The sequence below is a fragment of the Hemiscyllium ocellatum genome, chromosome 35, assembly GCF_020745735.1.
Source record: "Hemiscyllium ocellatum isolate sHemOce1 chromosome 35, sHemOce1.pat.X.cur, whole genome shotgun sequence".
NCBI classification, from domain to species: domain Eukaryota; kingdom Metazoa; phylum Chordata; class Chondrichthyes; order Orectolobiformes; family Hemiscylliidae; genus Hemiscyllium; species Hemiscyllium ocellatum.
This window is the reverse complement of record NC_083435.1, coordinates 37,079,694-37,107,468: the sequence shown is the minus strand read 5'-3', so window position 1 is coordinate 37,107,468 and position 27,775 is coordinate 37,079,694. Positions and strand designations below refer to the sequence as shown.

The following is a 27,775-nucleotide window of genomic DNA, read 5'->3' as shown; positions in this document are numbered from 1 at the left end:
GATCGAGGATCAACATGAAATGCTGCTTCGAGAAAGTTGTCTTTGATGATTTTGTTGAGCTATTTCTCCTCGGAGTAATCAATTCCCTGTTTAGGAAACAAGGTCACTAGATTCCCAGAATGTTGCTGATCCTTCTCTCCATCTCCCTGTGTTTTTCCCGGGCTTCTCCCGGTAAGTACAGAATTCAGCTTTCCATTCTCCCTCTCTCTCTCTGTGTGTGTGTCTGGGGTGAATGTGAGTCTCTTGGGGAGAGTTTGAAATGGGGGATGTTTGATCAGCCGCCTGTTACACAGCCAGCCTGATCTTTCAGACCACCAGGAGGCTGGAAGACAGCTGAAAATGTGTTGCTGGTTAAAGCACAGCAGGTCAGGCAGCATCTCAGGAATAGGAAATTCGACGTTTCGAGCATAAGCCCTTCTTCAGGAATGGGAGAGAGTTTGCCAAGCAGGCTAAGATAAAAGATAGGGAGGAGGGACTTGGGGGAGGGGCGATGGAGGTGGGATAGGTGGAAGGAGGTCAAGGTGAGGGTGATAGGCCGGAGTGGGTTGGGGGCGGAGAGGTCAGGAAGGAGGTTGCAGGTTGGGAGGGCGGTGCTGAGTTGAGGGAACTGACTGAGACAAGGTGGGGGGAGGGGAAATGAGGAAACTGGAGAAATCTGAATTCATTCCTTGTGGTTGGAGGGTTCCCAGGCGGAAGATGAGGCGCTCCTCCTCCAGCCGTCGTGTTGTTATGTTCTGCCGGTGGAGGAGTCCACGGACCTGCATGTCCTCAGTGGAGTGGGAGGGAGAGTTAAAGTGTTGAGCCACGGGGTGGTTGGGTTGGTTGGTCCAGGCGGCCCGGAGGTGTTCTCTGAAGCGTTCTGCAAGTAAGCGGCCTGTCTCCCCAATGTAGAGGAGGCCACATCGGGTGCAGCGGATGCAAAAGATGATGTGTGTGGAGGTACAGGTGAACTTGTGGCGGATATGGAAGGATCCCTTGGGGCCTTGGAGGGAAGTGAGTGTGGAGGTGTGGGCGCAAGTTTTACATTTCCTGCAGTTGCAGGGGAAGGTGCCGGGAGTGGAGGTTGGGTTGGTGGGGGGTGTGGATCTGACGAGGGAGGCACGGAGGGAGTGGTCCTTGCGGAACGCTGATAGGGGAGGGGAGGGAAATATATCCTTGGTGGTGGGGTCCGTTTGGAGGTGGCGGAAATGACGGCGGATGATACGTTGTATGCGGAGGTTGGTGGGGTGGTAGGTGAGAACCAGTGGGGTTCTGTCTTGGTGGCGGTTGGAGGAGCGGGGCTCAAGGGCGGAGGACCGGGAAGTGGAGGAGATGCGGTGGAGGGCATCGTCGATCACGTCTGGGGGGAATCTGCGGTCCTTGAAGAAGGAGGCCATCTGGGCTGTGCGGTGTTGGAACTGGTCCTCCTGGGAGCAGATGCGGCGGAGACGAAGGAATTGGGAATATGGGATGGAGTTTTTACAGGGGGTAGAGTGGGAGGAAGTGTAGTCCAGGTAGCTGTGGGACCACCAAGGAGTCATTTCCGCCACCTCCAAAATGACCCCACCACCAAGGACATATTTCCCTCCCCTCCCCTATCAGCGTTCCGCAAGGACCACTCCCTCCGTGCCTCCCTCGTCAGATCCACACCCCCCACCAACCCAACCTCCACTCCCGGCACCTTCCCCTGCAACTGCAGGAAATGTAAAACTTGCGCCCACACCTCCACACTCACTTCCCTCCAAGGCCCCAAGGGATCCTTCCATATCCGCCACAAGTTCACCTGTACCTCCACACACATCATCTATTGCATCCGCTGCACCCGATGTGGCCTCCTCTACATTGGGGAGACAGGCCGCTTACTTGCAGAACGCTTCAGAGAACACCTCCGGGCCGCCCGGACCAACCAACCCAACCACCCCGTGGCTCAACACTTTAACTCTCCCTCCCACTCCACTGAGGACATGCAGGTCCGTGGACTCCTCCACCGGCAGAACATAACAACACGACGGCTGGAGGAGGAGCGCCTCATCTTCCGCCTGGGAACCCTCCAACCACAAGGAATGAATTCAGATTTCTCCAGTTTCCTCATTTCCCCTCCCCCCACCTTGTCTCAGTCAGTTCCCTCAACTCAGCACCGCCCTCCCAACCTGCAACCTCCTTCCTGACCTCTCCGCCCCCAACCCACTCCGGCCTATCACCCTCACCTTGACCTCCTTCCACCTATCCCACCTCCATCGCCCCTCCCCCAAGTCCCTCCTCCCTACCTTTTATCTTAGCCTGCTTGGCAAACTCTCTCCCATTCCTGAAGAAGGGCTTATGCTCGAAACGTCGAATTTCCTATTCCTGAGATGCTGCCTGACCTGCTGTGCTTTAACCAGCAACACATTTTCAGCTGTGATCTCCAGCATCTGCAGACCTCATTTTTTACTTACATGAGGCTGGAAGAACCCAGCAAGCCAGGCAACATCCGGAGGGACACAAGTGGACGTTTCGGGGGTAATCGTTCTTCAGGAATGGAGATAGGGACGAGGGGAGCTGCAGGTACAGGAGGGAGGGCTATGGGTAGGGAGAGGGGCAGAATGGTGAAGTGAATACAGATGGTGGGTATGACCTGGTTGGTCAATGGGAGGGATGAATCCGGTTCGTAACTGGAAGGAAGGCTAAGGTTGTTGAGTCATCCTTGGCTGTGGGCTGTCCCAATGGAAGTGTTGTTCCTCCAGTTTGTGGTCTGATTCACTGTGGCAATGGAGGAGGCCAAGGGTAGACATGTTGGAGAGGGAGTGGGAGGTGGAACTGAAATGGGCAGTGACTGGGAAGTCAGTTCGGCCTTTACAGGCCTGGTTGAGAGACCCAACCACCAAGAATATCTTCCTCTCCCCACCCCTCTCTGTCTTCCGTAAGGACCATTTCCTCTGTCACTCCTTGGTTCCCACGACTTCTCTCCCTACCAACTCCCTAACCTCACCGCCCCATACCTTCCCCTGCAACCGTACAAGAAGCAAAACCTGCCAGTACACTACTTCGCTCATCTTCATCCAGTCCTTTGGCGTGAGACAGGGATTCACCTACCTCTCCTCCAACCTAGTTTACTGTAAGGAGTGCTCCTGATGTGATCTTCTATACATTGGCAAGACCAAACGTAAACTAACAGCACAATTCACCGAGCATCTCAGCTGGGCCCATAAGGACCAGCCTGACCTCCAGGTCATTGCCCATTTCAATTCCCATTCCCACTTCCTGTCCGACATGTGCATCCAGAGGGAAAAATGGTGGTCTGGAGTTCTGACGCTGTGAGGTACAAGGCCAAGACAAGAGGAGAGGAGGAAAGAAAAGGCTAAAGGTGAAAAAAAGAAAAGGGACAGAGGAAGCTCCGGCTGAGGTATCCTACTCTGCCGCCATCTTGCTTAGAATGTTGTGGATGTAGTGCCAATCAAGCAGCTGCTTTGGATGGGGTTATGGACCAAACCAAATCCCCTCAAAATATTTTAAGAAGGTATCCTAGACCCCAGCCTTTTCTTATTTTAAATGAAAATATGACATGCTGTGTTCCAGATGAAACTTCATTGATCACACAACTCAATGTTAAGCAAAAGGCTTTGGTTAAAATACGACAAAAGAAAGATGAATTTAGAGTAACAACTCTATTGGAAAACTTCACAGAATAATAGATACAGTAACTATTACTAATTAACTGTTGCAGTGTAGCAGCATCCCATACACATACCCCTTGGCAAAAAGGCAAATTACCTGTCTCCCAGATAACTCAGCAGCAGAGAGCAACCCCAGATTTCAGCTGTAACTGAGAGACAGAAAAGATATCTGCTACTTCTTCAAAACTCCACCAGCCTCTGTCAAATCTAAAAGCTAAAAAAAACTAGCAATATTGGTCTGTGACAGCTAGCCACACCCAGCCAGGCTGCTTCTATTGTTCCAACTTTTAAAAACCCCAAGGCATCCCAAGTTGTTTAGTTTACGGATCTTCACTAGCCAGCTTGGTACCTGTGCCCTAAAGCCTCTCTTCAAATAAAAGGGCAAAATTTGGGGCGGCACGGTGGCACAGTGGTTAGCACTGCTGCCTCACAGCGCCAGAGACCTGGGTTCAATTCCTGACTCAGGCGACTGACTGTGTGGAGTTTGCACGTTCTCCCCGTTTCTGCGTGGGTTTCCTCCGGGAGCTCCGGTTTCCTCCCACAGTCCAAAGATGTGCGGGTCAGGCGAATTGACTATGCTAAATGTAGGGGTATGGGTGGGTTTCGCTTCAGCGGGTCGGTGTGGACTTGTTGGGCCGAAGGGCCTGTTTCCACACTGTAAGTAATCTAATCTAATAACCTCTTAAAACCATAGTGTCATCATAATGGTATCAAGCTTCTTGAGTGTCCTTGGAACTGCACTCATCCAAACAAGTGGGGAGTATTCCATCATATTCCTGGCTTGTGCCCTATAGATGATGGACCGGCTTAGGGGAGTCACTGAAGTATACCTTGCCTTTGACCTGAACTTGTAGCCACTGTGTTTATGTGGTTCTGGTCAATGAAAAGTCCCAGGATGTTGATGTGGAATATTCAGGTGATGCTAACATTATTGAATCTCAAAGAATCGTGTTTAGATTTGTATCTTATTGGAGATGGTCATTGCCTGGCATATGTGTGGTGTGAATGTTACTTGCCACTTGTCAGCTCAAGCCTGGATATTGTCTAGATCTTGTGGCACTTGAACACTGACTGATGAACAAAAGCGTAATTAGCTGTGAACATCCCCACTTATGACCTTATGATGGGGGGCAGGCCGTTGATGAAGCAGCTGAAGATGGTTGCCCCTGGGACACGACCCTGAGGAACTCCTGCAGAGATGTCCTGGATCTGAGATGACTGACCATCAACAACCATAGCAATATTCCTGTGTGCCAGGTCTGATCCAACCCACTCAATGCCGCCTGATACACATTGATTCCAGTTTTGCTAGGGCTCCTTGATCCCACACTCAGTTTAGTGACAGGTTTGTCACTCTCACCTCTCCTCTGGAATTCAGCTCTTTAGTTCATGTTTGATCCAAGGCTGAAAGATGTCAGGAGCTGAGTGACCCTGACGGAACCCAAACTGGGTGTCACTGAGCAGGTTATTGCTGAGTAGGTGCTGCTTGATAGCACTGTTGATGACCCCTTCCTTCACTTTACTGATGATTGAGAGTAGGCTGATGGAACGGTTATTGGCCAGGTTGGATTTGTGTTCACTCTGATTTTTGGGTGTCGGACATACCTTGGCAGTTTTTCATATTGTCGATAGGTGCCTGTATTGTTGATGTACTGGAACAACTTGGCTAGGGGAGCACACGACTTCATTACTATTGCTGGCATGTTGTCATAGCCTTTGCAGTATCCAGTGCCTCCGATCATTTCTTATTATCACATGAAGTAAATCAAATTGGTTAAAGTCTGCAATGCTGGGGACGACTGGAGGTGGCGAGATGGAACATCCACTTGGTATTTATTGCTGAAGATTGCTGTGAGAGCTTCAGCCTTACCTTTCGCACTGATGTGCTGGGCTCTTCCATCATTGAGGATAGGGATATTTGTGCAGCGTCCTCCTCCGGTGAGTTGTATAATTGTCCACCATCATTCACAACTGGATGTGGCATGAATGCATTGTGACTGTTCATTGTGGATCACTTAGCTCTGCTGATCACTTGCTGCTCATGCTATTTGACATGCAAGGAGACCTGTTTGGTAGCTTCACCAGGTTGACACCTTTATTTTTAGAAATGTCTGGTGCTGCTCCTGGCATACCCTACTGCACTCTCCATTGAACTAGGGTTGATGCCCTAGCTTGATGGTGGTGTGACAGACCAAAGAGGCTGCAAATTCTGAGCAGGTGTGGAATACGATTCTGCTGCTGTTGATGGCTCAGTGTCCCCTGGATGCCCAGTTTGAACTCTGTCCCATTTAGCGTGGGGATATTGCCACACAACATGATGGAGGTTATTCTCAACATGACGTCTCCACAAGGACTCTGCAGTGGTCACCCTTACCAATACATTCAAGGACAGGTGCATGTACGGCTGGCAGATTAAGGTCAAGTATGTTTTTCCCTCTTGTTTGTTTCCTTATCACCTGCCTATTAGCTATCTCCTTTGGGACCTTAACCAGCTCAATCAGCTACACTTGGTGATGGTCATTGAAATCCCCCACCCAGAAGAAATTATGTACATCTCAGTGTTTATTCTACATTGTTCAATGTGAAGGAGTATGGATTCATCAGATGAGGGAGGTAGGGATGGTGTTAATCAGCAGGAGGTTTCCTTTCCTGTATTTAACTTTAAACCATGAAACTTCATAGGATCCAGAGTCAATATTGAGGACTCCCATGCAACTCCCTGTCACGTACGCTTTCCTTTATTGGTCAGAACATTGAGCATATGGGTTGGGAGGTCACGTTGCTGCTATATAGGACATTGGTTAGGCCAATCTTGGAATATTGTGGGCAATCCTAGCCCCTCCAATAGGAAGGATGTTATGAAATTTGAAAGGGTTCAGAAACAATTTAGAAGCATGTTACCAGGTTTGGAGGATTTGGGCTATAGCGAGAGGTTGAATAGGCTGGGGCTGTATCCCTGGAGTGTTGGAGGCTGAGACGTGACATTATGGAGGTTTATAAAATCATGAGGGGCTTGATAGGGTAGATAGGCAAGGTCTTTTCCCTGGGGTGATTGAGTGAAGAGCTAGAGGACATTAGTTTAGGGTGAGAGGAGAAAGATTTTAAAAGGCCCCTAACAGGTATCTTTTTCACTCAGAGGGTGGTACGTGTATGGAATGAGCTGCCAGAGGAAGTGGTGGAGGTTTGTACAATGGCAACATTTAAAGGCATCTGGTTGGGTATAGGAATAGGGAGGGTTTAGAGGGATAATGGCTAAATGCTGGCAAATGGGACTGATGTAATTTAGGATATCTTGTCAGCATGAACGAGTTGACTGAATGGTCTGTTTCTGTGCTGTACATCTCTATGACTCTACAACTGTAAACCTCTGTTGAATCTCTCCAGTCAGTGAGACACGACATATCCAGTGATGGTAATGATAGTGTCTGGGACATTGTCTCTAAAGTATGATTCCATAAGAATGACTCTGTCTGGCTGTTGTTTGACTAGTCTCTGAGACAGCTCTCTCAATTTTGGCAGTAGCTCCCAGATGTTAGTGAGGAGGAATTTGTAGGGTCATCATTGCTGTGTTTGCCATTGCCATTTATAGTGCTGAGGACAATGCCTTGTGGTCTGTCCAGTTTCATTTCTTTGTTGAGAATTTGTCGTGATTGAAATGACTAAATGGCTTGCTAGGACATTTCAGAGGGAGTCTGGAGGTGTGTGTACTTTAGACCAGGTGAGGATGGCAGAGTTCCTTTCTTGAAGGGCATTAATGAACCAGATGGATTGTTCCAAACAACCAAAAATGGTTTCATGGTCATCAGTCGATTCCAGTTAATTCCAGTTTTTTTAAATTCAAGTTTTATCAACTGCCATTGCAGAATTTGAAACAGGGTTCTCAGACTAGCTGAGTTTCTGGATTAGCAATATTACCACTTCCATCACCTTCCCTTAGGAATGCACTAGGTGTATCCCACATCACTATTCCAGGCTGCTGACAAACTGCATGTGTTCCAGGTTAGTAATAGACCCGGTGTGTCCCAGGTTACTGTACCAGGTTAGTAATAGACCGGGTGTGTCCCAGGTTACTGTTCCAGGTTAGTGATCTTCTGTTTAATATTCCAATCCTTGGATTGTGTCCCACACTGACACCATCGAGTATCTGAGTGAGTCTGTTCTGTGTTTACTCCCTGTTCTGAGAGGGTGCAGCAGCTAATTCTGTCCCAGTTGAATCTTATTCTGTTGATTATATCAGACAAGATTCTGACAGTGTTATAATTTGGTGGATTATTGGAGATTGTCACTGTGTGGATGGGCCTCACTTTGACCAGCTGGAAGTCTGTGCAATTGTTTTCAGCCTGATCTTTACAGATATAATACGTTGAAAGTGATTTTGCGGGCAGTCTCTCACATTAGTGATGTCCCTGATGTCTGTGATGCGACTCTAGTTTTGTAGCCCAGGTACATTAATTTGATGTTTATGTTGGTGTTGAGTAACTCCCTGCTTTTATTGTTTGTTTTATAGAGACTAACGCATTCACTGTGATTTACACAATTGTTGCTGGATTGAAGGGTTTTCCTGAGGTTACAAACAGTGCAACAGTCAATGGAGTTATAATCGGTTCATGTGACAGTAAAACCCAACGGTGCATCCCCAGGCAGCAGTTCATGGCAGAATTCTTCGATGTGAATTTCTGGGATTATATCACAGAGCGGGTGAACATACATGCAAACAAGGTGAAGGAAATTCTGAGTACAATAATGAAGAGGTCAAACCAGACGTCTGGTAAGATCTGGCTGATTGATGTTTCTGTTGTAACAGATTGATTAAATGATTCAAGAGAGACAACTAATTAGTGTGAAATGTTCTTATCTAAGAAAGCAACTGCAGCTGCTCATTCTCTCTCAGTCAGTAACCTTGATTATACAGAGTTACTATTGTCCTACATGTGAAGGCTACGTGAAGCAAACATTGTCCAAAGTGCTGTAACTACTGTCAGCCATGTTCTCCTGTATTAACCATGGGCAGCCAGCAGCCATTTTGTGCCACTCAGTCATGGGAGCCCTAACACCAGACAATGTCACGCAACTTGGTTCTTCCTATTATCTAAGTATCGCTGTTTCTTCAAACCTGGCCCTATGCAGTAACATAGAGTCATAGAGTCTTAGAGATGTACAACACAGAAACAGACCCTTTGGTCCAATCCGTCCATGCCGACCAGATACCCCAATCCAATCTAGTCCCACCTGCCAGCACCCGGCCCATATCCCTCCAAACCCTTCCTATTCAAATACCCATCCAAATGCCTCTTAAATGTTGCAATTGTACCAGCCTCCACCACATCCTCTGGCAACTCACTCCATACCTGTACCACCCTCTGTTGCAAAAGTTGCCCCTTAAGTCTCTTTTATATCTTTCCCCTCTCACCCTCAACCTATGCCCTCTAGTTCTAGACTCCCCGACCCCAGACTTTGTCTCTTTATCCTATCCATGCCCCTCATAATTTTGTAAACCTCTATTAGGTTACCCCTCAGCCTCCGACGCTCCAGGGAAAACAGCCCCAGCCTGTTCAGCCTCTCCCTGTAGCTCAGATCCTCCAACCCTGGCAACATCCTTGTAAATCTTAAGGCACCCCGAAAGTAGACATGTCACTTCAGCATATCACAGGGTAGGAAAGTATCGCAGATGCTGGAAATCTGAAATTTAAACTGAAAATGCTGGAAATTCAAAGCTGGCCAGGAAGCATCCATCAAGAGAGAGAAAGAGAGTCAATCAAGGGTTGTGTAAAGATTTATAGCTCGGGTGCAGGTTGCTGTGGTTATGGGTATGTTCGCCGAGCTGGGACGTTGATGTGCAGATGTTTTGTCCCCTGTCTCATTGACATCTTCAGTGTTTTGGAGCCTCCTGTGAAGCGCTGCTGTACTGTGTCCTCTGGAATTTTTTTGATTCCATTCCTGCTGGTTCCGGTTGTTCGTTGTCGTGATCGGTATAGGGTCTAGGTGTTTGTTGATTGAGTCTGTGAATGAGTGCCAAGCTTCCAGAATTTCTCTGGCTGTCCTCTGTTTAGCTTGTCCTATGATCGTTGTTGTCCCAGTTGAATTTGTGGTCCCTGTCATTGGTGTGTGTGGCTACCAGGGACAGCTGGTTGTGGTGTTGAGTGGTTAGTTGGTGTTCATGGATGTGGATTGCTAGCTGTCTGCCTGTTTGTCTGATATAGTGTTTCATACAGTCTTCGTATGAATCTCACCCAGGTAACTGTCATGTTGTCTTCTCTGCTGTTGGTTAGTCATTTTGTTTTGGAGCGCCTTTCCCTTTCTGTGTGTCACCAAAGAACTCCAACAAAAACAGAAACATCTTCTCAGCAGATCCAAACACTCCATACAATCATCACAGGGATTCCTAGACAACATTAAGAACATAAACATGGATAAGGATGAAGCAATGGTCTCATTCAATGGAACAACATGGTTCAATGTAATTGACAAAACCCTAGCCAGAGAGATAATAGCTAACCTCCAGGACAAACAGAACAGGCAACACGACAGGGAACCTCCCAACAAGGACTGCAGGGTCACACTACTAGACCTGTGCTTGAGGACACACTTCCCATTCAACAACAAATACATGAACAGGTCAATGGGACACCTATGGGCTCACCCATCTCCGGGCTCAGAGCACAAGCTGTGATGCAAAAACTGGAACAAACAGCTCTCCTATAAATTCAACCCAAACTCTGAATCAGATACATTGACAACATTTTTGTAGTTATTAAGAGAACAGATATAGAGAACACATACTATATTATTGACTCTGGTCATAGGGATTAAGGTAAAAATCACACAACACCAGGTTATCGTCCAACAGGTTTATTTGGAAGCACGAGCTTTCGAAACGCTGCTCCTTTATCGGGCTCCTTCAACCACCTGATGAAGAAGCAGCTTTTCGAAAGCTAGTGCTTCCCAATGAATTTGTTCGGCTCTAACATGTTGTGGTGTGCTTTTTAACTTTATCTACCCCAGTCCAAAACCGGCACCTCCGAGTTATAGGGATCAAATGTACTGGAGAGGAGGAAACCAACAGCCAACTCCCATTCCTGGATGTGACGGTAGAAGGAATACAGAGCGGTGAATGTACCACAACAGTGTACAGAAAAGCCTCACACATGGACCAGGTCCTGAACTACAACAGCAACCACCCAAACACACACAAGAGAAGTTGCATGAGGACCCTGTTCAAAAGAACTACAAGACACTGCAGCTCTCCCGGCCTACGAAGGGAAGAAGAAGAAGAACATCTCTGCAGAGTCTTCACCAAGAATGAATATCCCCGCAACTTCATCCGCAGATGCCTAACAGACAAACCATGTGACCAGGACATGCCACAACCCAACACACTAACTGCCCTACCTGATATAAAAAACGTCTCAGACTGACAGCCAGATTTCCCCACCCACTGGGATCCATTACTGTCCATAAACTGACAGGCACACTCAGACATCACTCATCAGGACAAAAGACCCCACGCCCATCATGTGCTAGACTAAGGTAATTTACAGGATTCCATGCAAAGGCTGTACAAAACACTATATTGGACAAACAGGCAGACAACTAGCAATCAGCATCCATAAACACCAACTAACCACTAAACACCACGATCAACTGTCCATGATAACCACACTCACTGATGACAGGGACCACAAATTCGACTGAATTAACACTGAGATCATAGGACAAGCTAAACAGGGGACAGCCAGAGACTAGACATTGACCCAGACCCAATATACCGGTCACTATAATGAACAACCGGAACTGGCAACCAGAAGCAACAGGAAAGGAACCAAATAAATTCCAGAAGGCACAGTACAGCAACACTTCACAAGAGTCTCCAGACCATTGAAGATGTCACCTAGACAGGGGACAAACCGTCTGCAAATCAACTTCCCAGCTCAGCGAGCAGACCCATAACCACAAAGAGACTGGTTAAGAGAGTTAATGCTTCAGGTTCAAGATCTGCACGTTCTGAAGCAGGGTCAATAGACAATAATCAATAGACAATAGACAATAATCAATAGACATGAGTGCTGGAGTAGGGCATTTTATTCTTCAGGCCAGCACCACCATTCATTGTGATCATGGCTGATCATCCACAATCAGTATCCTGTTCCTGCCTTATCCCCATATCCCTTGATTCCACTGTCTATCTCTCTATCCATCTCTTTCTTGAAAGTATCCAGAGACTTGGCCTCCACTGCCCTCTGGGGGAGGGCATTCCATACACCCACCACTCTCTGGGTGAAGAAGTTTCTCCTCAACTCTGTTCTAAATGACCTACCCCTTATTTTTAAACTTTGCCCTCTGGCTCTGGACTCACCTATCAGCTGAAAGATGCTTCCTGCCTCCAGAGTGACCAATCCTTTAATAATCTTACACATCTCAATCAGATCCCCTCTCATCCTTCTTGTATACCTTCTCTCACCATCAAGTGTATACAAGCCCAGTCACTCCAATCTTTCAACATGAGATAGTCCAGCCATTCTGGGAATTGACCTCGTGAACCTACGCTGCACTCCCTCAATAGCCAGAATGTTCTTGCTCAAATTTGGAGACCAAAACTGCACGCAATTCTCCAGGTTTAGTCTCACCAGGGCCTTGTACAGCTGCAGAAGGACCTCTCTGCTCCTGTACTCAATTCCTCTTGTTATGAAGGCCAGCATGCCAGTAGCTTTCTTCATTGTTGCCGGCTGTACCTGCATGCTTGATTTCATTGACTGATACACAAGAACTCCCAGATCTCATTGTACTGCCCCTTTACCTAACTTGACTCCATTTAGATAGTAATCTGCCTTCCTGTTCTTGCCACCAAGGTGGATAACCACACATTTATCCACATTAAACTGCATCTGCCATGCATCTGTCCACTCACCTAGCCTGTCCAAGTCACCCTGTATTCTCCTAACATCCTCCTCACATTTCACCCTGCCACCCAGCTTTGTGTCATCAGCAAAATTGCTAATATTAGTGCCTTCATCTATATTATTAATGTATATCGTAAACAGCAGCAGTCTCAGCACTGAACCTTGTGGTACCCCACTGGTCATCGCCTGCCATTCCGAAAGGGACCCGTTTATCATTACTCTTTGCTTCTTGTCAGCCAGCCAATTTTCAATCCAAGTCAGTATTTTGCCCCCAGTATCATGTGCCCTAATTTTGCTCATTAATCTCCTATGTGGGACTTTATCAAAGGCTTTCTGAAAGTTCAGGTACACTACATCCACTGGCTCTCCCTTGTCCATCTTCATGGTTACATCCTCAAAAAATTCCAGAAAATTAGTCAAGCACAATTTCCCCTTCGTAAATCCATGCTGTCTCTGACCTATCCTGTCACTGCTATCCAAATGAGTCATAATTTCATCTTTTATAATTGACTCCAGCATCTTTCCTACCACTGACATCAGGCTAACCAGTCTATAATTCCCTGTTTTCTCTCTCCCTCCTTTCTTGAAAAGTGGGACGACATTAGCCACCCTCCAATCTGCAGGAACTGATCCTAAATCTATAGAACATTGGAAAATGATTACCAATGCGTCCATGATTTCTAGAGCCACCTCCTTAAGTACCCTGGGATGCAGACCATCAGGTCCCGGGGACTTATCAGCCTTCAGACCTAACAGTCTCTCCAACACAATTTCCTGCCCAATATAAATTCCCTTCAGTTCATCCATTACCCTCGGTCCTTCAGCCACTATTACATCTGGGACATTGCTTGTGTCTTCCCCAGTGAGGACAGATCCAAAGTACCATTCAACTCTTCTGCCATTTCCTTGTTCCCCATAATGAATTCACCCATTTCTGTCTTTAAGGGCCAAATGTTAATCTTAACCATTTTTTTTCTTCCACATACCTAAAAAAGCTTTTACTATCCTCCTTTATATTTTTGGCCAGTTTGCCTTCATCCCTCATTTTTTTCTCCGCGTATTGCGTTTTTAGTTATCCTCAGTTGCTTTTTAAACATTTCCCAGTCCTCCAGCTTCCTGTTCATCTTTGCTATGTTATACTTCTTCTCTTTTATCTTCCCTTAACTTCCCTCGTCAGCCATGGCCCTCTCTGCCTCCCCTTAGGATCTTCCTTCCTTTTTGGAATGAACTGATCCTGCACTTTCTGCAAGAAGTACCTGCCATTGTTGTTCCACTGCTATCCCTGCTAGAGTATTGAGCCATTGAACTTTGGCCAGCTCCTCCCTCAGAGCTCCATAGTTCCCTTTGTTCAACTGTAATACTGAAACGTCCAATTCTCCCTTCTCCCTCTCAAATTGCAGATTAAAACTTATCATATTATGGTCACTACTTCCTTATAATTCCTTCACTTCGAGGTCCCTGATCAAATCCGGTTCATTTCACAAAACCAGATCCAGAATTGCCTTTTCCCTTGTAGGTTCCAGTACAAGCTGTTCTAAGAATCCATCTCGGAGGTACTCCACAAACTCTCTTTCTTGGGGTCCAGGATGATTCTGATTCTCCCAGTCTACCTGCATGTTGAAATCCCCCATAACAACTGTAGTAAAAACTTTGCGACAGGTATTCAGGAATAACAGAAATGTCTCTGTTGTCACAGTGTAAGGTAGCACTGTCCTCCCAAAAACTGCAGTTACTATCAAGGAACTTGGTGCAATTGCTGTAACTGGGGAGAAGGTATTACATAAACTGATGGGATTAAAGGCAGATAATTCCCCAGGGTCTGATGGCCTGCACCCAGAGGTATAAAAGGATTTGTCAACAGAGATAACGGATGCATTAGTTGAGATATTCCAAAAATCCCTGGAATTCTGGAAAGATACCAGTGACTTGGAAATATGTTAACGTGATACCCTTATTCAAATAGGAGATAGGCACAAAGTGGGAAACTGTAGACCAGTTAGTTTGAACTTTGTCGTGGGGAAGCTGCTGAAGCCAATCATAAGGGAGGAGATAACTGAACATTGAGATAAATGAAGCTCGATTCACCGATGCCCAGTGGATGTGGTTTATCTAGACTTCCAGAAGACATTTGACAAGGTGCCAAATAAAAGACTAATCCTGATGGTCAGGTCCTATGGGAGTTATAAGGGAGCGGATTGATTTAGATAAAGGATTGGCCAACTTACAGAAAACAGGGGATCAGGAAAAATGGGTCCTTCTCTGGGTGATGAACTGTAACTAATCTTGTGCTGCATGGTTCAGTTCTCAGACTTCAATTAATTACAATCTGTATAAATGATCAGCAAGCAGGGATAGAGTGTATCATAGTCAAACTCATGGATAATACTAATATTGGTGGGAAACCAGGCTATGATGAGGAGATAATAAGTTTCCAGATGGATATTGGCTAGGAGAATGGGCTAGACTCTGACAGGTGGAGTTTAATGTGAATAAGTGTGGGGTTGTTCATTTGGCTGGATACTGAAAAGACAAATTGTTATTTCAGTGGGAAGCAGATTCACAGTGTTTCAGTGCAGAGGGATCTGGGTGTCTTGGGACATGAATTGCAGAAAGTGGATAAGCAAGTGCAGCATATAATAAGAAAGGCAAATGGAATACTGGCATTTATTGCAAAGAAGTGTTGTTACAGTTATATAAGGCATTGGTGAGTCCACACCTGAAGAATGATGTCCAGTTGTGGTCTCCTTACCTAAGGGAGGATGTGGTGACATTGCAGGCAGTTCAGAGGAGGTTCACCAGGCTGGTTCCAGGGATGAAAGGGTTATTGTACGAGAAACAATTGAATAGCTTGGGCCTGGACTCACTGGAGATCAGAGGAATGAAGGAGGATCTAATTGAGGAATATAAAATGCTAAAGGGGATTGATAAGATTGATGTTTATTGGACATTCCCCTTGTGGGACAGTCTCGAACAAGAGGTCATAGATGTAGAGAGAGGAGGCCGGTTCAATACTGAGATGAGAAGAAACTCCCTCTTTCAGAGGGTTGTGAATCTGTGGAACTCACTGACCCAGAGTGGGGCAGAACCAATCAACAAATTCAGGAAAGAAATGGCTATGTTTCTGATGGAAAGCAGGATAAAGGGGGATGGGAGCAGGCAGGAAGGTGGAGGTGAGACCAGGATAAAATCAGTCATGATCATGTTAAATGGTGGAGTGGACTCAAAGGGCTGACTTGCCCACTCTCCCTCTGAACTCCCATGTGACTAGAATTAACTGGGAATGTGTTTGAAAGCAGCTTACCAAGTGTAGCACTGGAATATATTACTTGTTGTCATTAAAACCACAACTGCCTCAAAAGAGGGCAACTCATTCTGCTTAATTTGTGAGGAATCAATTAAACAATTAGATCAATGTTAAAAACATTACAATAATTAGAGGAAATTGGACAGAAGGTAGATTCATAGAGTTGTACAGTGGAGAAACAGACCCTTAGTCCAACTTGTCTACGAAGACCAGAAACCCTAAACTGATCGAAGTCCCATTTGCCAGCATTGAGCCCACATCCTTCTTAACCCATCCTATTATAAGCCCATCCTGATGCCTTTTAAATGCTGTAATTGTACCAGCCTCTGTCACTTCCTGTGGCAGCTCATTCCATACATGCACTATCCTCTGCACGAAAAAGTTGCCTCTTAGTTCCCTTTTAAATCTTTTCCCTCTCACATTCAATCTCTGCCCTTTAGTTTCAGACTCCCCTACTCTGGGAAAAAGAACTTGGCTATTCACTTTATCTATGCCCCTCATAGAGTCATAGAGAGGTACAGCACAGAAACAGATCCTTCGGTCCAATCGTTCCATGCCGACCACTAATCCCAACCCAGTCTAGTTCCACTTGACAGCACCCGGCCCATATCCCTCCAAATCCTTCCTATTCATATACCCATCCAAATGCCTCTTAAATGTTGCAATTGTACCAGCCTCTGTCACTTCCTCTGGCAGCTCATTCCATACGTGCACTATCCTCTGCACGAAAAAGTTGCCCCTTAGGTCTCTTTTATATCTTTCCCCTCTCACCCTCAACCTATGCCCTCTAGTTCTGGACTCCCCTACCCCAGGGAACAGATTTTGCCTATTTATCCTATCCATGCCCCTCATAATTTTGTAAACATCTATAAGGTTACCTCTCAGCCTCCGACGCTCCAGGGAAAACAGCCCCAGCCTGTTCAGCCTCTCCCTGTAGCTCAGATCCTCCAAGCCTGGCAACATCCATGTAAATCTTTTCTGAACCCTTTCAAGGTTCACAACAGATAGGATGGTTTTATAAACTTCTAAAAGGTCATCCCTCAGCCTTCAACACTTCAGGAAAAATAGCCCCAGCCTATTCAGTCTCTCCCTATAGCTCCAAACCTTGTAAATCTTTTCTGAACCCTTTCATGATTCCTACAGCAGTAAGTTCAGAATTTAACATAGCATTCGGAAAATGACTGAATTAATGTCCTGTACAGCTGCAACATGATAGCCCAACTCCTGTTCTCAATCCACTGACCAATAAAGGCAAGTAGACCAAACACCTTCTTCACTATCCTGTCAATCTGTAACTCCACCTTCAGGAACTATGACTCTACACTCCAAGGTCTGTTTGTTTGGTAACACTCCCCAGCACCCTACCATTAACTGTATAAATGCTGCTATGATTTACCCAAAATGCAACACCTCACTTTTATCTAAATTAATCTCCATCTGCCACTCCTCAGCCCATCTGATCAAGGTCCTTGTACTCTGAGACAACCTTCTTCACTGCCCACTACATTTCCTGTTTTGGTGTCATCTGCAAACGAAACATTACTAACCATTCCCACCTATTTGCACATCCAAATCATACCAGGGGTAAGCAATGGGGCACAGATCTCTGGCAAAGAGTCTGTCCCTATTGCTCAGAAAGGGAAGGGGGACAAGGAGCAGACCATTAGTCATTGGACACTCTGTAGTTAGGGGGACAAACAGGAGGTTTTGTGGGAGTGAGAGAGACTCGCAGTTGGTATATTGCCTCCCAGGTGCCAGGGTTCATGCCGTCTCAGATTGTGTTTTCAGGATCCTTGAGGATGAGGTGGAGCATCCCCAAGTTGTGGTCCACATAGGCACCAAATGACATAGGTAGGAAGAGAGATGGGAATTTAAGGAAGAAATTCAGGGAGTTAGGGTGCAAGCTTAGAGATTGGACAGAGTTGTTATCTCTGGTTAGTTGCCTGTGCCACGTACTAGCGAGGTGAGAAATAGGGAGAGAGACAGGGGTTGAACACATGGCTATAGGGATGGTGCACAGGAGGGAGCGTTTCCTACACCTGGATAATTGGGGTTCTTTCTGGGGTAGTGCGACCTCTACAAACAGGATTCTCTTCACCTGAACCAGAGGGGTACCAGTATCATGGTGGGGGGGGGGGGGGTGAAAATTTGCTAATGCTCTTTGGGAGGGTTTAAACTAATTCAGGAGGGGGATGTGAACTCAAATTGTAGTTCGAGTATACAGGAGTTTGAGAGTCGTGAGATCTGAACTAAGGTTTGAAGAGGGCATCAGCAAACAAGAAGTTGGTTTGAAGTGTGACTACTTCAACACCAGCATCATACGGAATATGGTGGGTGACCTTGCAGCATGGGTTGGTACCTGGAACTTCGATGTCGTGGCCATTTCAGAGACATGGCTAAAGCAGGGAGAGGAATGGGTGTTACAGTTCTGGGATTTTGATGTTTCAGTAAGAACAGTGAAGATGGTAAAGAGGGGCAAGTGTGGCATTGTTAGTCAAGGACAGTATTGTGGCAGCAGAAAGGATGTTTGAAGACCCGTCTACTGAGGTAGTACTGAGGAGTGGTCACGCTGTTTTCTATAGGCCTCTGAATAGTTCCAGAGATGTAGAGGAAAGGATAATGATTCTCAATAGGAGCGAGTGTAGTTGTTATGGGGACATTTAACTTTCCAAATATTGGCTTGGAATACAACAATAAGCACGTTAAATGGGTCATTTTGTGTCCAATGTGTGCAAGAGGGCTTCCTGACACATTATGTCGACAGGGCAACAAGGGGCATGGCCACATTAGATTTGGTACTGGGTAATGAACCCAACCAGATGATAGTGACCACAATTCAGTTATGTTTACTTTATTGATGGAACGAGATAGGTACACACCGAAGAGCAAGAGTTATAGCTGGGGAAAGGGCAATTATAATGCAATTGGGCAAGATTTTGGATGCAAAAGATAAGGAAGGAAACTGCAGGGGTTGGGCACAATTGAAATATTCAAGGAACAGCTACTGCAGGTCCTTGGTAAGTATGTACCTGCCAGGCAGGGAGGAACTTGTTGAACGTAGGAGCTGTGGTTTACAGAAGAAGTTGAATCTCTTGGCAAGAGGAAGAAGAAGGCTTATGTTAGGATGAGACTTGAAGGCTCCGTTAAGACACTTGAGAATTACAAGTTAGCCAGGAAAGACATACAGAAAGAGTTAAGAAAAGCCAGGAGGGAACATGAGAAGTCATTGGCAGATAGGATCCCGGAAACCCTAAAGTTTTCAATCAGTATATCAGGAATAAAAGAATGACACTCAAGTAAGATCAGGACCAGTCAAGGAGAGTAATGGGAAGTTGTGCGTGGAGTCAGAAGAGATAGGGAAAGTGCTAAATGAATATTTTTTGTCAGTATTCACACAAGAAAAAGACAATGTTGTCGTGGAGAATACTGAGATAAAGGCTACTAGACTAGATGGGATTGAGGTTCACAAGGAGGAGGTGTTGTAATTCTGGGAAGTGTAAAACTCTATAAGCTTCATGGGTGAGATAGGATTTATCATAGGATTCTCTGGGAAGCCAGGGAGGAGATTGCCGAGTCTTTGGCTTTGATCTTTATGTCATCATTGTCTACAGGAATAGTGCCAGAAGACTGAAGAATTGCAAATGTTGTCCCCCTTATTCAAGAAGGGGAACAGAGACAGCCCTGGTAATTATAGACCAGTGAGCCTTACTTCTGTTGTGGGTAAAGTGTTGGAAAGTGTTATAAGAGATAATTATCTTGAAAGGAATAAGTTGATTAGGGATATTCAACACGGTTTTGTGAAGGGTAGTTCGTGCCTCACAAACCTTTTTGGGTTCTTTGAGAAAGTGACCAAACAGGTGGATGAGGGTAAAGTGGTTGATGTGGAGTATATGGATTTCAGTAAGGGGTTTGATACGGTTCCCCACAGTATGGTATTGCACAAAATCTGGTGGCATAGAATTGAGGGTGATTTAGCAATTTGGAACTGAAATTGGCTAGCTAAAGAAGACAGAGGGTGGTGGTTGATGGGAAACGTTCACCCTAGAGTTCAGTTACTAGTGGTATACAGCAAGGATTTGTTTTGGGTCCACTGCTGTTTGTCATTTTAATAAATAGAAGGATGGGTTAGTAAATATGTGGAGTACGCTCACCGGTAGAGGTGTGGATAGTGCAGAAGGATGTTGCAGGTTACAGAGGGACTATAGATAAGATGCAGGGCTGGGCTGAGAGGTGGCAAATGGAGTTTAATGCGGAAAAGTGTGAGGTGATTCACTTTGGAAGGAGCAGCAGGAATGCAGAGTTCTGGGCAAATGGAAGGCTTCTTGGTAATATAGACGAGCAGCCAGATCTCGGTATCCATGTGCATAGGTCCCTGAAAGTTGTCACCCAGGTTGGATAAGGTTGTTAAGAAAGCATACGGTGTGTTAGCTTTTATTAGTAGTGGGATTGAGTTTTAGAACCATGAAGTCATGCTGCAGCTGTACAAAACTCTGGTGTGGCTGCAGTTGGAGGATTGTGTACAGTTCTGGTCACCGCATTATAGGAAGGATGTGGAAACTTGGAAAGGTTTCAGAGGAAATTTACGAGGATGTTGCTTGTTATGGAGGGAAGGTCTTACAAGGAAAGGCTGAGGGAACTGAGGCTGTTTTCATTGGAGAGAAGAGGATTGACAGGCGACTTAATTGAGATATCCAAGTAATCAGAGAGTTAAATAGACTGGACAATGAGAGCCTTTTTCCTCAGTTGGTGATGGCTAACAGAAGGGGTGACAAATATAGGATGGATATCATACGTAGTTTCTTTACTCAGAGAGTAGTAGGGACGTGGAATAGTAGTAGACTCGCCAACTTTAAGCGCATTTAAATGGTCAGGGGAGAGACATATGTACGAGAACGGAATTGTGTTGGTTAGGTGGGCTTCAGATTGGTTTCACAGCTTGGCATAACATTGAGGGCTGAAGGGACTGTACTGCGCAGTAATATTTATATTCTATATTCTACCTTCATCTCAGTTCCACCACACCTAGATTTCACAGCCCCATACAGGGAAAGTGTCCTTGTAAATATGATACCGAGTCCGATCGTGGGCCAGTGCCTGTGGGAGGCTGACAGAGTGGTCACGGACAATCACAGACTATATCCCCCAGAATGCAGCCTGTGATAAAAACACATGACCACAAGGAATGGGCCTGTCATTCCCAGACAGTGGGGATGTGAGCGCTGGAATTCTGACCTGGATCAGAAAACCCGTCCTTACCTGCTTCAGGTTGAGGTGTGAGGCAGCCACTGGAGAAAGGGGCAGTACTGCCTGAGTCTGAGACCCTCTGAGAGCACAGGCCCTGGGGATTAGCACCGTGTGTAACCCCCTCTCCCTGGTGCCTGATAGAGGATCCCCATTCCCCTTTGATCAGATTGTTCCTCTGGTAAAATTTATTATTAATTATCTATGACTGTTTGATCACCAACAGGAGTTCACATTTTTCAACAGATAATTGCTGTTGAGGTCAGTGATGACGGCAGCATTAAGAGATCGATGAGATTTTGATTTGATGGAAAGGACTTTATCAGTTTAGAACAAGACAGAATGAGATGGATCGCATCCAATCCTATTGCAGTGATGACTAAAGAGAAATGGGATTCTGATAATTCCTGGAACAACTACTGGAAAATACATCTGGAAAAAGGATATGTTAAATCTTTAAAGAGCTATCTAAAAGCTGGAAAGGAATATTTCACAAGGAAAGGTGTGTATTTCAGTTTTGTTCCATGTTCTGATCTAACCTCACTGATCTATGAAACCGTTCTCCCATTCCATTCAGTGTCTGTCTGTTGTTTGTGTTTTCCCCCTTTCCCATCACAGTTCAGCCTGAAGTGTTCATCTCCAGGAGGGAGCCCAATGGTCAGGACAAGCCGCTCACTCTCTCCTGCCTGGTCACTGGGTTTTATCCTGTAGACATCGAGGTGACCTGGCTAAGGAATGGAGAGGTCATGTCTGAGACCCAATCCTCGGGGGTTCGACCGAACCACGATGGGACCCATCAGATCCAGAAAGAGATTGAGATCAATGCTGGGGATGAGGATCAATACTCCTGTCAAATTGAACACAGCAGCCTGGCAGAGGGCAAGCTCTATCAGTGGGGTAAGGGACTGGAGAGAGAGTGTGTGTGTGTGTGTGTGTCTGTGTGTTGTGTGTGTCTGTGTGTGTGTGTCTGTGTGTTTGTGTGTATGTATGTGTCTGTGTGTGTGTTTGTGTGTCTGTGTGTGTGTGTGTTTGTACATGTGTGTGTGTCTGTGTGTGTGTTTGTGTGTGTATGTATGTATCTGTGTGTGTGTGTTTGTGTTGTGTTTGTGTGTCTGTGTGTATCTGTGTGTTTGTACGTGTGTGTGTATGTGTGTTTGTGTGTCTGTGTGTGTGTGTAGAGTCTGTGTATGTGTCTCCGTGTATATATACATGTGACAGATGAAACCATTTCGAGGACACTTTTTCACTTCCTTGTTTGCAACTACCCACCTTGTTCCCTGTGTTGATCTGTCAATGTTGGTCTCACTGAGTTAAAGATTTCAATTCTAAGTTTGAAAGAGTCTCTGAATCCCAAGCTTCCAAAGCCTTCTGGGGATTGCAGATTCCCAAAGCCCTGTTATTGGTGAAGTACTCATCGATTTCACTCCAGAATAATCTCACCAGAATTACAAGAAGATTCCCTTGTATTCCAGGCTTCAGCACCAGGCATGGGCCCAGATTGTCCAGTAGCCAGACAGTCAGAGACTGGACACCACACCCTGAGAGAGGAGGGTCTGGACCCCTCAGAATTCCTGACTCACTGAATGGGATTTGTCCGGGAAGTTTCAACTTCCGATGGACAATTACCTCGCATCTAGAATCCTCTGGAAAGACCTCAAGTTCTGAAGTTAGGGATTGGAAGCTTCATTAACTCCTAATGTGATGATGCTGTCACTTTAAAAGGTTGTTTGTGTCTTAGTTTTTGTTTTGAAGAGAGGTTGTAAGGCAGAGGCACCAAACTCCCTGGTGATGATGACTGAGCTAAACCAGTTGTGAGGCCTCTGGGTGTTTTTTTAAGTTGGAACAATAGAAGCAGTCTGAATGGGCATGGCCAGCTCTCACAGATCCAGATTTCTCAGTTTGGTTTTTTCAGTTACATCAGAAGCCTTTGGGGTCTCAAACAAGTTGGCAGCTTCAGTGAGTGTCACCTGCCTACTACTGTTTGCATTTTTTTCTTGATATTATTTCCTCATGGATTGGAGAACTGCATGGAAGAATCTGTGTCTGAATTTACCTTTTTGCCAAGGTGTTTATAGGATGTTACAATATTACAGCAGTTAATTAGTAATAGGTACTGTATTCGGTTGCATTTTTCAATTAAGTTATTCTAAATTTCTGTTTCTTTTGTTTGTATTATAATTACAGCATTTATGTAAATTGTGTTTTGCTTAACATCGAGTTGTTTGACCACTTGCATTGTATCTGGAACACAGCATTTCCCATCTAGCTTTAAAATAAAAAGCAGTTCAGATCGAGGCTACCTTATTCAAATATTTTGAGGGGGCCTGGTCTGGTCCCTGACACCAGAGAACTAGAAAACCGAATATCGCCAAACGTACTGCTGATCCCTCCATTCACCCACTGATGAGGATATCTGGTCAACGTGGGCTAGTTGGACTGAACACGCACACTTGTTGTGTGACTCTTTAACTCTTTGACCCCATCCCCTCAAACCCATGACCGGACATTCTGCAACCAACAATTGACCTCTCCCCAGCACCAACACCAGCTCACCGCCTCCTGACGTCTGTCAGACTCGCAGTGCGTCACCCTGGACAGACAACTGGGACACAACACAGAACTCCACAACTGGACGCCTAACAAGGCCCCATCACCCAGCCCACTGTGGCACCCAAACACCATTCCATTGGTACTCAACATCCCTGACACTCACCAGTGAGTTCCCAAAACTGCCCCTTGCCCAACCACTGAGGAAGTGCCTTTCTGGGACACCTAACTACACCCCTCCAACCATTCACTCACTCCTTCACCTCAACCAAGGCCGATCTACCCCACCAGCATGAGTAAGGACAGGACACAGAGATATCGGGGAGAATGGGAACTGAACTGTCTGGGGAGGTAACCCCCAGGACAGGTACAACACGATGTTTATACCCCTATCGATGGGATCCTTGGTGACTTCACTGGAGAGTGAAATCGGGTGAGGGTCAAACCAGCATTTCAACCAATCCCAACAATTCCCAACAGCCTGGAGCAGTTAAAATTGTTCCCAATCAACACAGAGCTAGAAATAAATCCAGGAACAGAGAGAATCCTGATATATTTCCAATGTGTTTCAGAAAATCAGAAAAGCAATTGGCCGCATTCCCATCTTGGAAGTCTCATTAAAATAGTCATTCCATTGGCTGTTATTTTCGGGATAGTCGGAATAATCATCTGGAAATGGCCACGGAGAGGTAAGAATCAGAGAGAGGGGAATGTGAAACTGAGGGGACAGAGTGAGTGTGGGGGAATCTCCAGTACTGGGAGTACAGGGCACTGTGGGGAGTGGAACTGATTGAATCCCCACACACAGATACACACGTATAAACACGTCTCATTCACTATCTGATCAGCCCAGACCAGGTCTAATATTTATCATTAAACCCACTGCACCCAATCAGATCCTCACTGAGTGAATATTAATGGAATGGAAGGGGTTTTCTGCATCTGGTGGGGATGCAGGGGAGGGGAGTATGGGAATGAGGATTTCTGACACAATCTCTGTAAAACCTTCCTTACTGCCTTGTCTGTGTGCCATCACCTTGATAAATTTTGAACATCTGTTCTCACTCTCTGAGAATGGGTTATTCCCCATCCTAATGGATGGTTATTTTGTTTCTGCAGGTTCCCCAAGTGGGACCTACACAACAGCTCCCAGTAAGTGACTGAGGGGACAGAGTGTTGGGAAAGATGGATAAGGTAATGGGAGGTGTAGATCAAATCACCTGCAGAATGGAAACAGGCCTTTCAGTCCAACTCTCTGAAGAGTAACCCACCCAGACCCGTTCCCCTACCCTATATTTACCCCTGACTAACACACCTAACACCATGGGCAATGTAACATGGCCAATTCACCTGACCTGCACATCTTTGGATTGTGGAAAACCGGAGCACCCGGAGGAAACCCACACAGACACGGGGAGAATGTGCAAACTCCACACAGACAGATACCCGAGGTGGGAATTGTACCCGGGTCCCTGGTGCTGTGAGGCAACAGTGCTAACCACTAAGCCACTGTGCTGCCCCTATTAGAGTGTAGAGTTATATTTGCCAGGGTGTTGCTCAGGGTGACGGGTCCGTCTCCTCACAATCCTGTTTCTCAGCCAACACTCTCTTATCGTCCTGTTTCTCTACTCCATGTCCCCAGTGTCTCTCCTTCGAATTGTCACCCTCCATTCCCTTCCCCCACAGCCCCTCCCTCCACTCACTCACCCTTAATTCCCACTGGGGGGGGCTCGGAGAGTCTGGTTAGTTAATGCTGAGGGCGATTAAATCCTGGGTCCAGTGAGTGATAGAGAATATCTCACACTGTCTTATTTTATATTTGATATAATTTCTCATGTTCTGTTTTTATTTTCTCAGCTTTTGAAGTCTCTGGTGCAGCTTCTTCATGATTCAGTAAGTGACATGTCAACTTTTCTCTGACTTCAATTTATTTAGATTTAGATTCTCTAGATTTATTTGTAACATTTTCACATCCCTCCTGACCCTGTCCCACCCTCTCAGACACTGTGAAACCCTGTCAGACTAATTCCCCTCCCCTCCTGACCCTGTCCCACCCTCCCAGACACTGTTATACCCTGTCAGACTAATTCCCCTCCCCTCCTGACCCTGTCCCACCCTCTCAGACACTGTTATACCCTGTCAGACTAATTCCCCTCCCCTCCTGACCCTGTCCCACCCTCTCAGACACTGATAAACCCTGTCAGACTAACTCCTCTCCCCTCCTGACCCTGTCCCACCCTCCCAGTCACTGTTAATCCTGTCAGACTAATTCCCCTCCCTTCCCCACCCTGAAGTGATTGCCTTGTGTCTCTCCATTCCTCACCTTGGGGTTTCCTGGGCCCCGCTACAGGACATTCCTGGAGCCTCATTGCGGAATAACGGGATTCTCCAGTTCCAGTGTGAACATGGACACCATTGTCCATCCTTCCATATCACAGCAGACACACAGAATTACAGCTCATTGCTCACACTCAATTCCTTCAGGACTGAGATCAATTTTTCAGAGAATGTGTTTCCACAGATTGAGCAGTGAATCCCAGATCCACAAGTTTGAATCCTGGTTCTTCAAGTGAGACCTTCTCAAGTCGTGTTTCCATCCCGTCCCAGAAATGTGTGCAGTGTCACCATCAGAGGGATCCTCACGGATGGTTCCTCCCTCACACTTTCTCATCCTCACTGTCTTCAATGTGTCACTGATTGACCTGAAATGAAGCAATGTCCTGAGGGAACTCAGGGACAGTTTTTATATTGAAGGAAATTGGTTTTGTATCTGACATTAACAAACTTCACATGTTATGTAAGCTCTGTACATACATATCAGTTTTACACATTCTAATTCTTAGATAAATGTCTATATAAATACTCTAAATCTGATTTATTGTTGAATACTTAAATCTGTCACTATTTATCACCATTGTTTAACTACAATCACCAATATGTGTCATTTGTAATCGCTAGAAGTTATTTATTGTCTTATTGATTTTGATGTTTTTATTAATGATTCCACAAGAACGATTATATTCATTTACACAGCAGCAGCTTGTGGCTCTTGGAATCAGCAGATGTTGAGCTTCACTTCAATGTGAACTGGGGGAGTTAAGACCATCCAACTCCCCAACAAGCCTTCCCCAAACTAACCAGGAAGCACAGACTGAGGTTTATTTCATATGTGTGTTTCAGAGCTGGATGGTTGATCATGTCTGGGAGTGTTCATTCCCCAGAGGGAGAGGGGGTGTGGAGGGGAGTGTGAAGAGAGGGCCAGGCAGCTGCTGAGAATCAGGAATACTTCACTGACTGGTGACCCAGCAGCTATTGGAGGGAGGAAAGGGCAGGCTCACCAGCTGAATGACCCATACAATCCTTGAGACGTTATCAGGAAAGAATTGTAAAGTGGCCCCTGTCCTGTCCACTCTCCAGGAATAAGATTTCAGCTTCAAGTCTATCCTCCAATTGGACATGTTAATGATTATACTGAGGTGATAACTCTTGATAAAAAAAAAGTCATTGCTCCTGATCAATCCTGTCAGAATCTTTTAAACGATGTCAGCTATCTTTTGGTACAATGTAATTCCGGTTTGAAAAATGATACAGTGCTTGAATAATGAGAATGTAAGAAATGTGAATAAAATGAAAATGGATTTTATTCCTGACTCTCTGTTCCCTCAGTCACTTGCTGCAAGTCTGTGTCACACTCGTTCCATCTGCAGGAACAAAATTCCCGTCAGTTTGAATGATATTCGGTCACCAGGGACAGTCCAATCCTGGAATGAAACCTGGGTTCGAGGTGGAATATTTGTAGATGGGGTTACCATGCAGGTTAGTCACTGAAACATATTCACATGAAGCTGCTGATGTTCTTTTACAAGGGAGTCTATGTTGACACAAGAAAGGAAAAGAAACAACCAAAGCTGTGTATTTTATATACAGTATATATCCGCAGTCAGAAAGATCTTTGTGCAAATAAGAAAACGGGTTCAATCTGTTCCACAACACGGTTACAGATATTCACTAAAAGGTCAATTCTGTCAGTATTTATTTTACTGGCTTTCCCTAGTTCCTTATCCTTGGAACGCTGAGACAGATTCATGACTCCTTCCCAAATCTGCTGGAATGAACCTTTCACAATTCGGATTGTTTCAATCTTTCCAGTTCCA

At 45.7% G+C, this 27,775-nt stretch overlaps 1 protein-coding gene across 5 annotated transcripts; it reads left to right on the top strand.

The window, feature by feature from the left end:
* On the top strand, positions 1–27,230 carry LOC132832414 (class I histocompatibility antigen, F10 alpha chain-like). 5 transcript variants are annotated; one of them, XM_060850377.1, is made up of 7 exons: positions 1–171; positions 21,321–21,576; positions 21,693–21,971; positions 24,194–24,310; positions 24,741–24,773; positions 25,479–25,514; positions 26,143–27,230. In XM_060850377.1, exons 2-6 carry the CDS (start codon positions 21,417–21,419, stop codon positions 25,508–25,510), a joined length of 621 nt encoding a protein of 206 aa, XP_060706360.1. In that variant the 5' UTR covers positions 1–171; positions 21,321–21,416; the 3' UTR covers positions 25,511–25,514; positions 26,143–27,230. The 5 variants fall into 5 exon arrangements, with proteins under 5 accessions (XP_060706360.1, XP_060706361.1, XP_060706362.1 ...); XM_060850378.1 differs by having other exon boundaries at positions 25,972–27,230; XM_060850379.1 differs by lacking the exon at positions 24,741–24,773.
* The last annotated feature ends 545 nt before the right edge of the window (positions 27,231–27,775 follow it).

Excerpts from the sequence above, each read along its gene's own strand:
- LOC132832414 (XM_060850377.1), top strand. The coding sequence starts at position 21,417 with ATGAGATGGATCGCATCCAATCCTATTGCAGTGATGACTAAAGAGAAA. Across the intron at positions 21,577-21,692 it reads GGAATATTTCACAAGGAAAG|TTCAGCCTGAAGTGTTCATC; the intron begins GTGTGTATTTCA and ends TTCCCATCACAG. Across the intron at positions 24,774-25,478 it reads GACCTACACAACAGCTCCCA|CTTTTGAAGTCTCTGGTGCA; the intron begins GTAAGTGACTGA and ends TTATTTTCTCAG.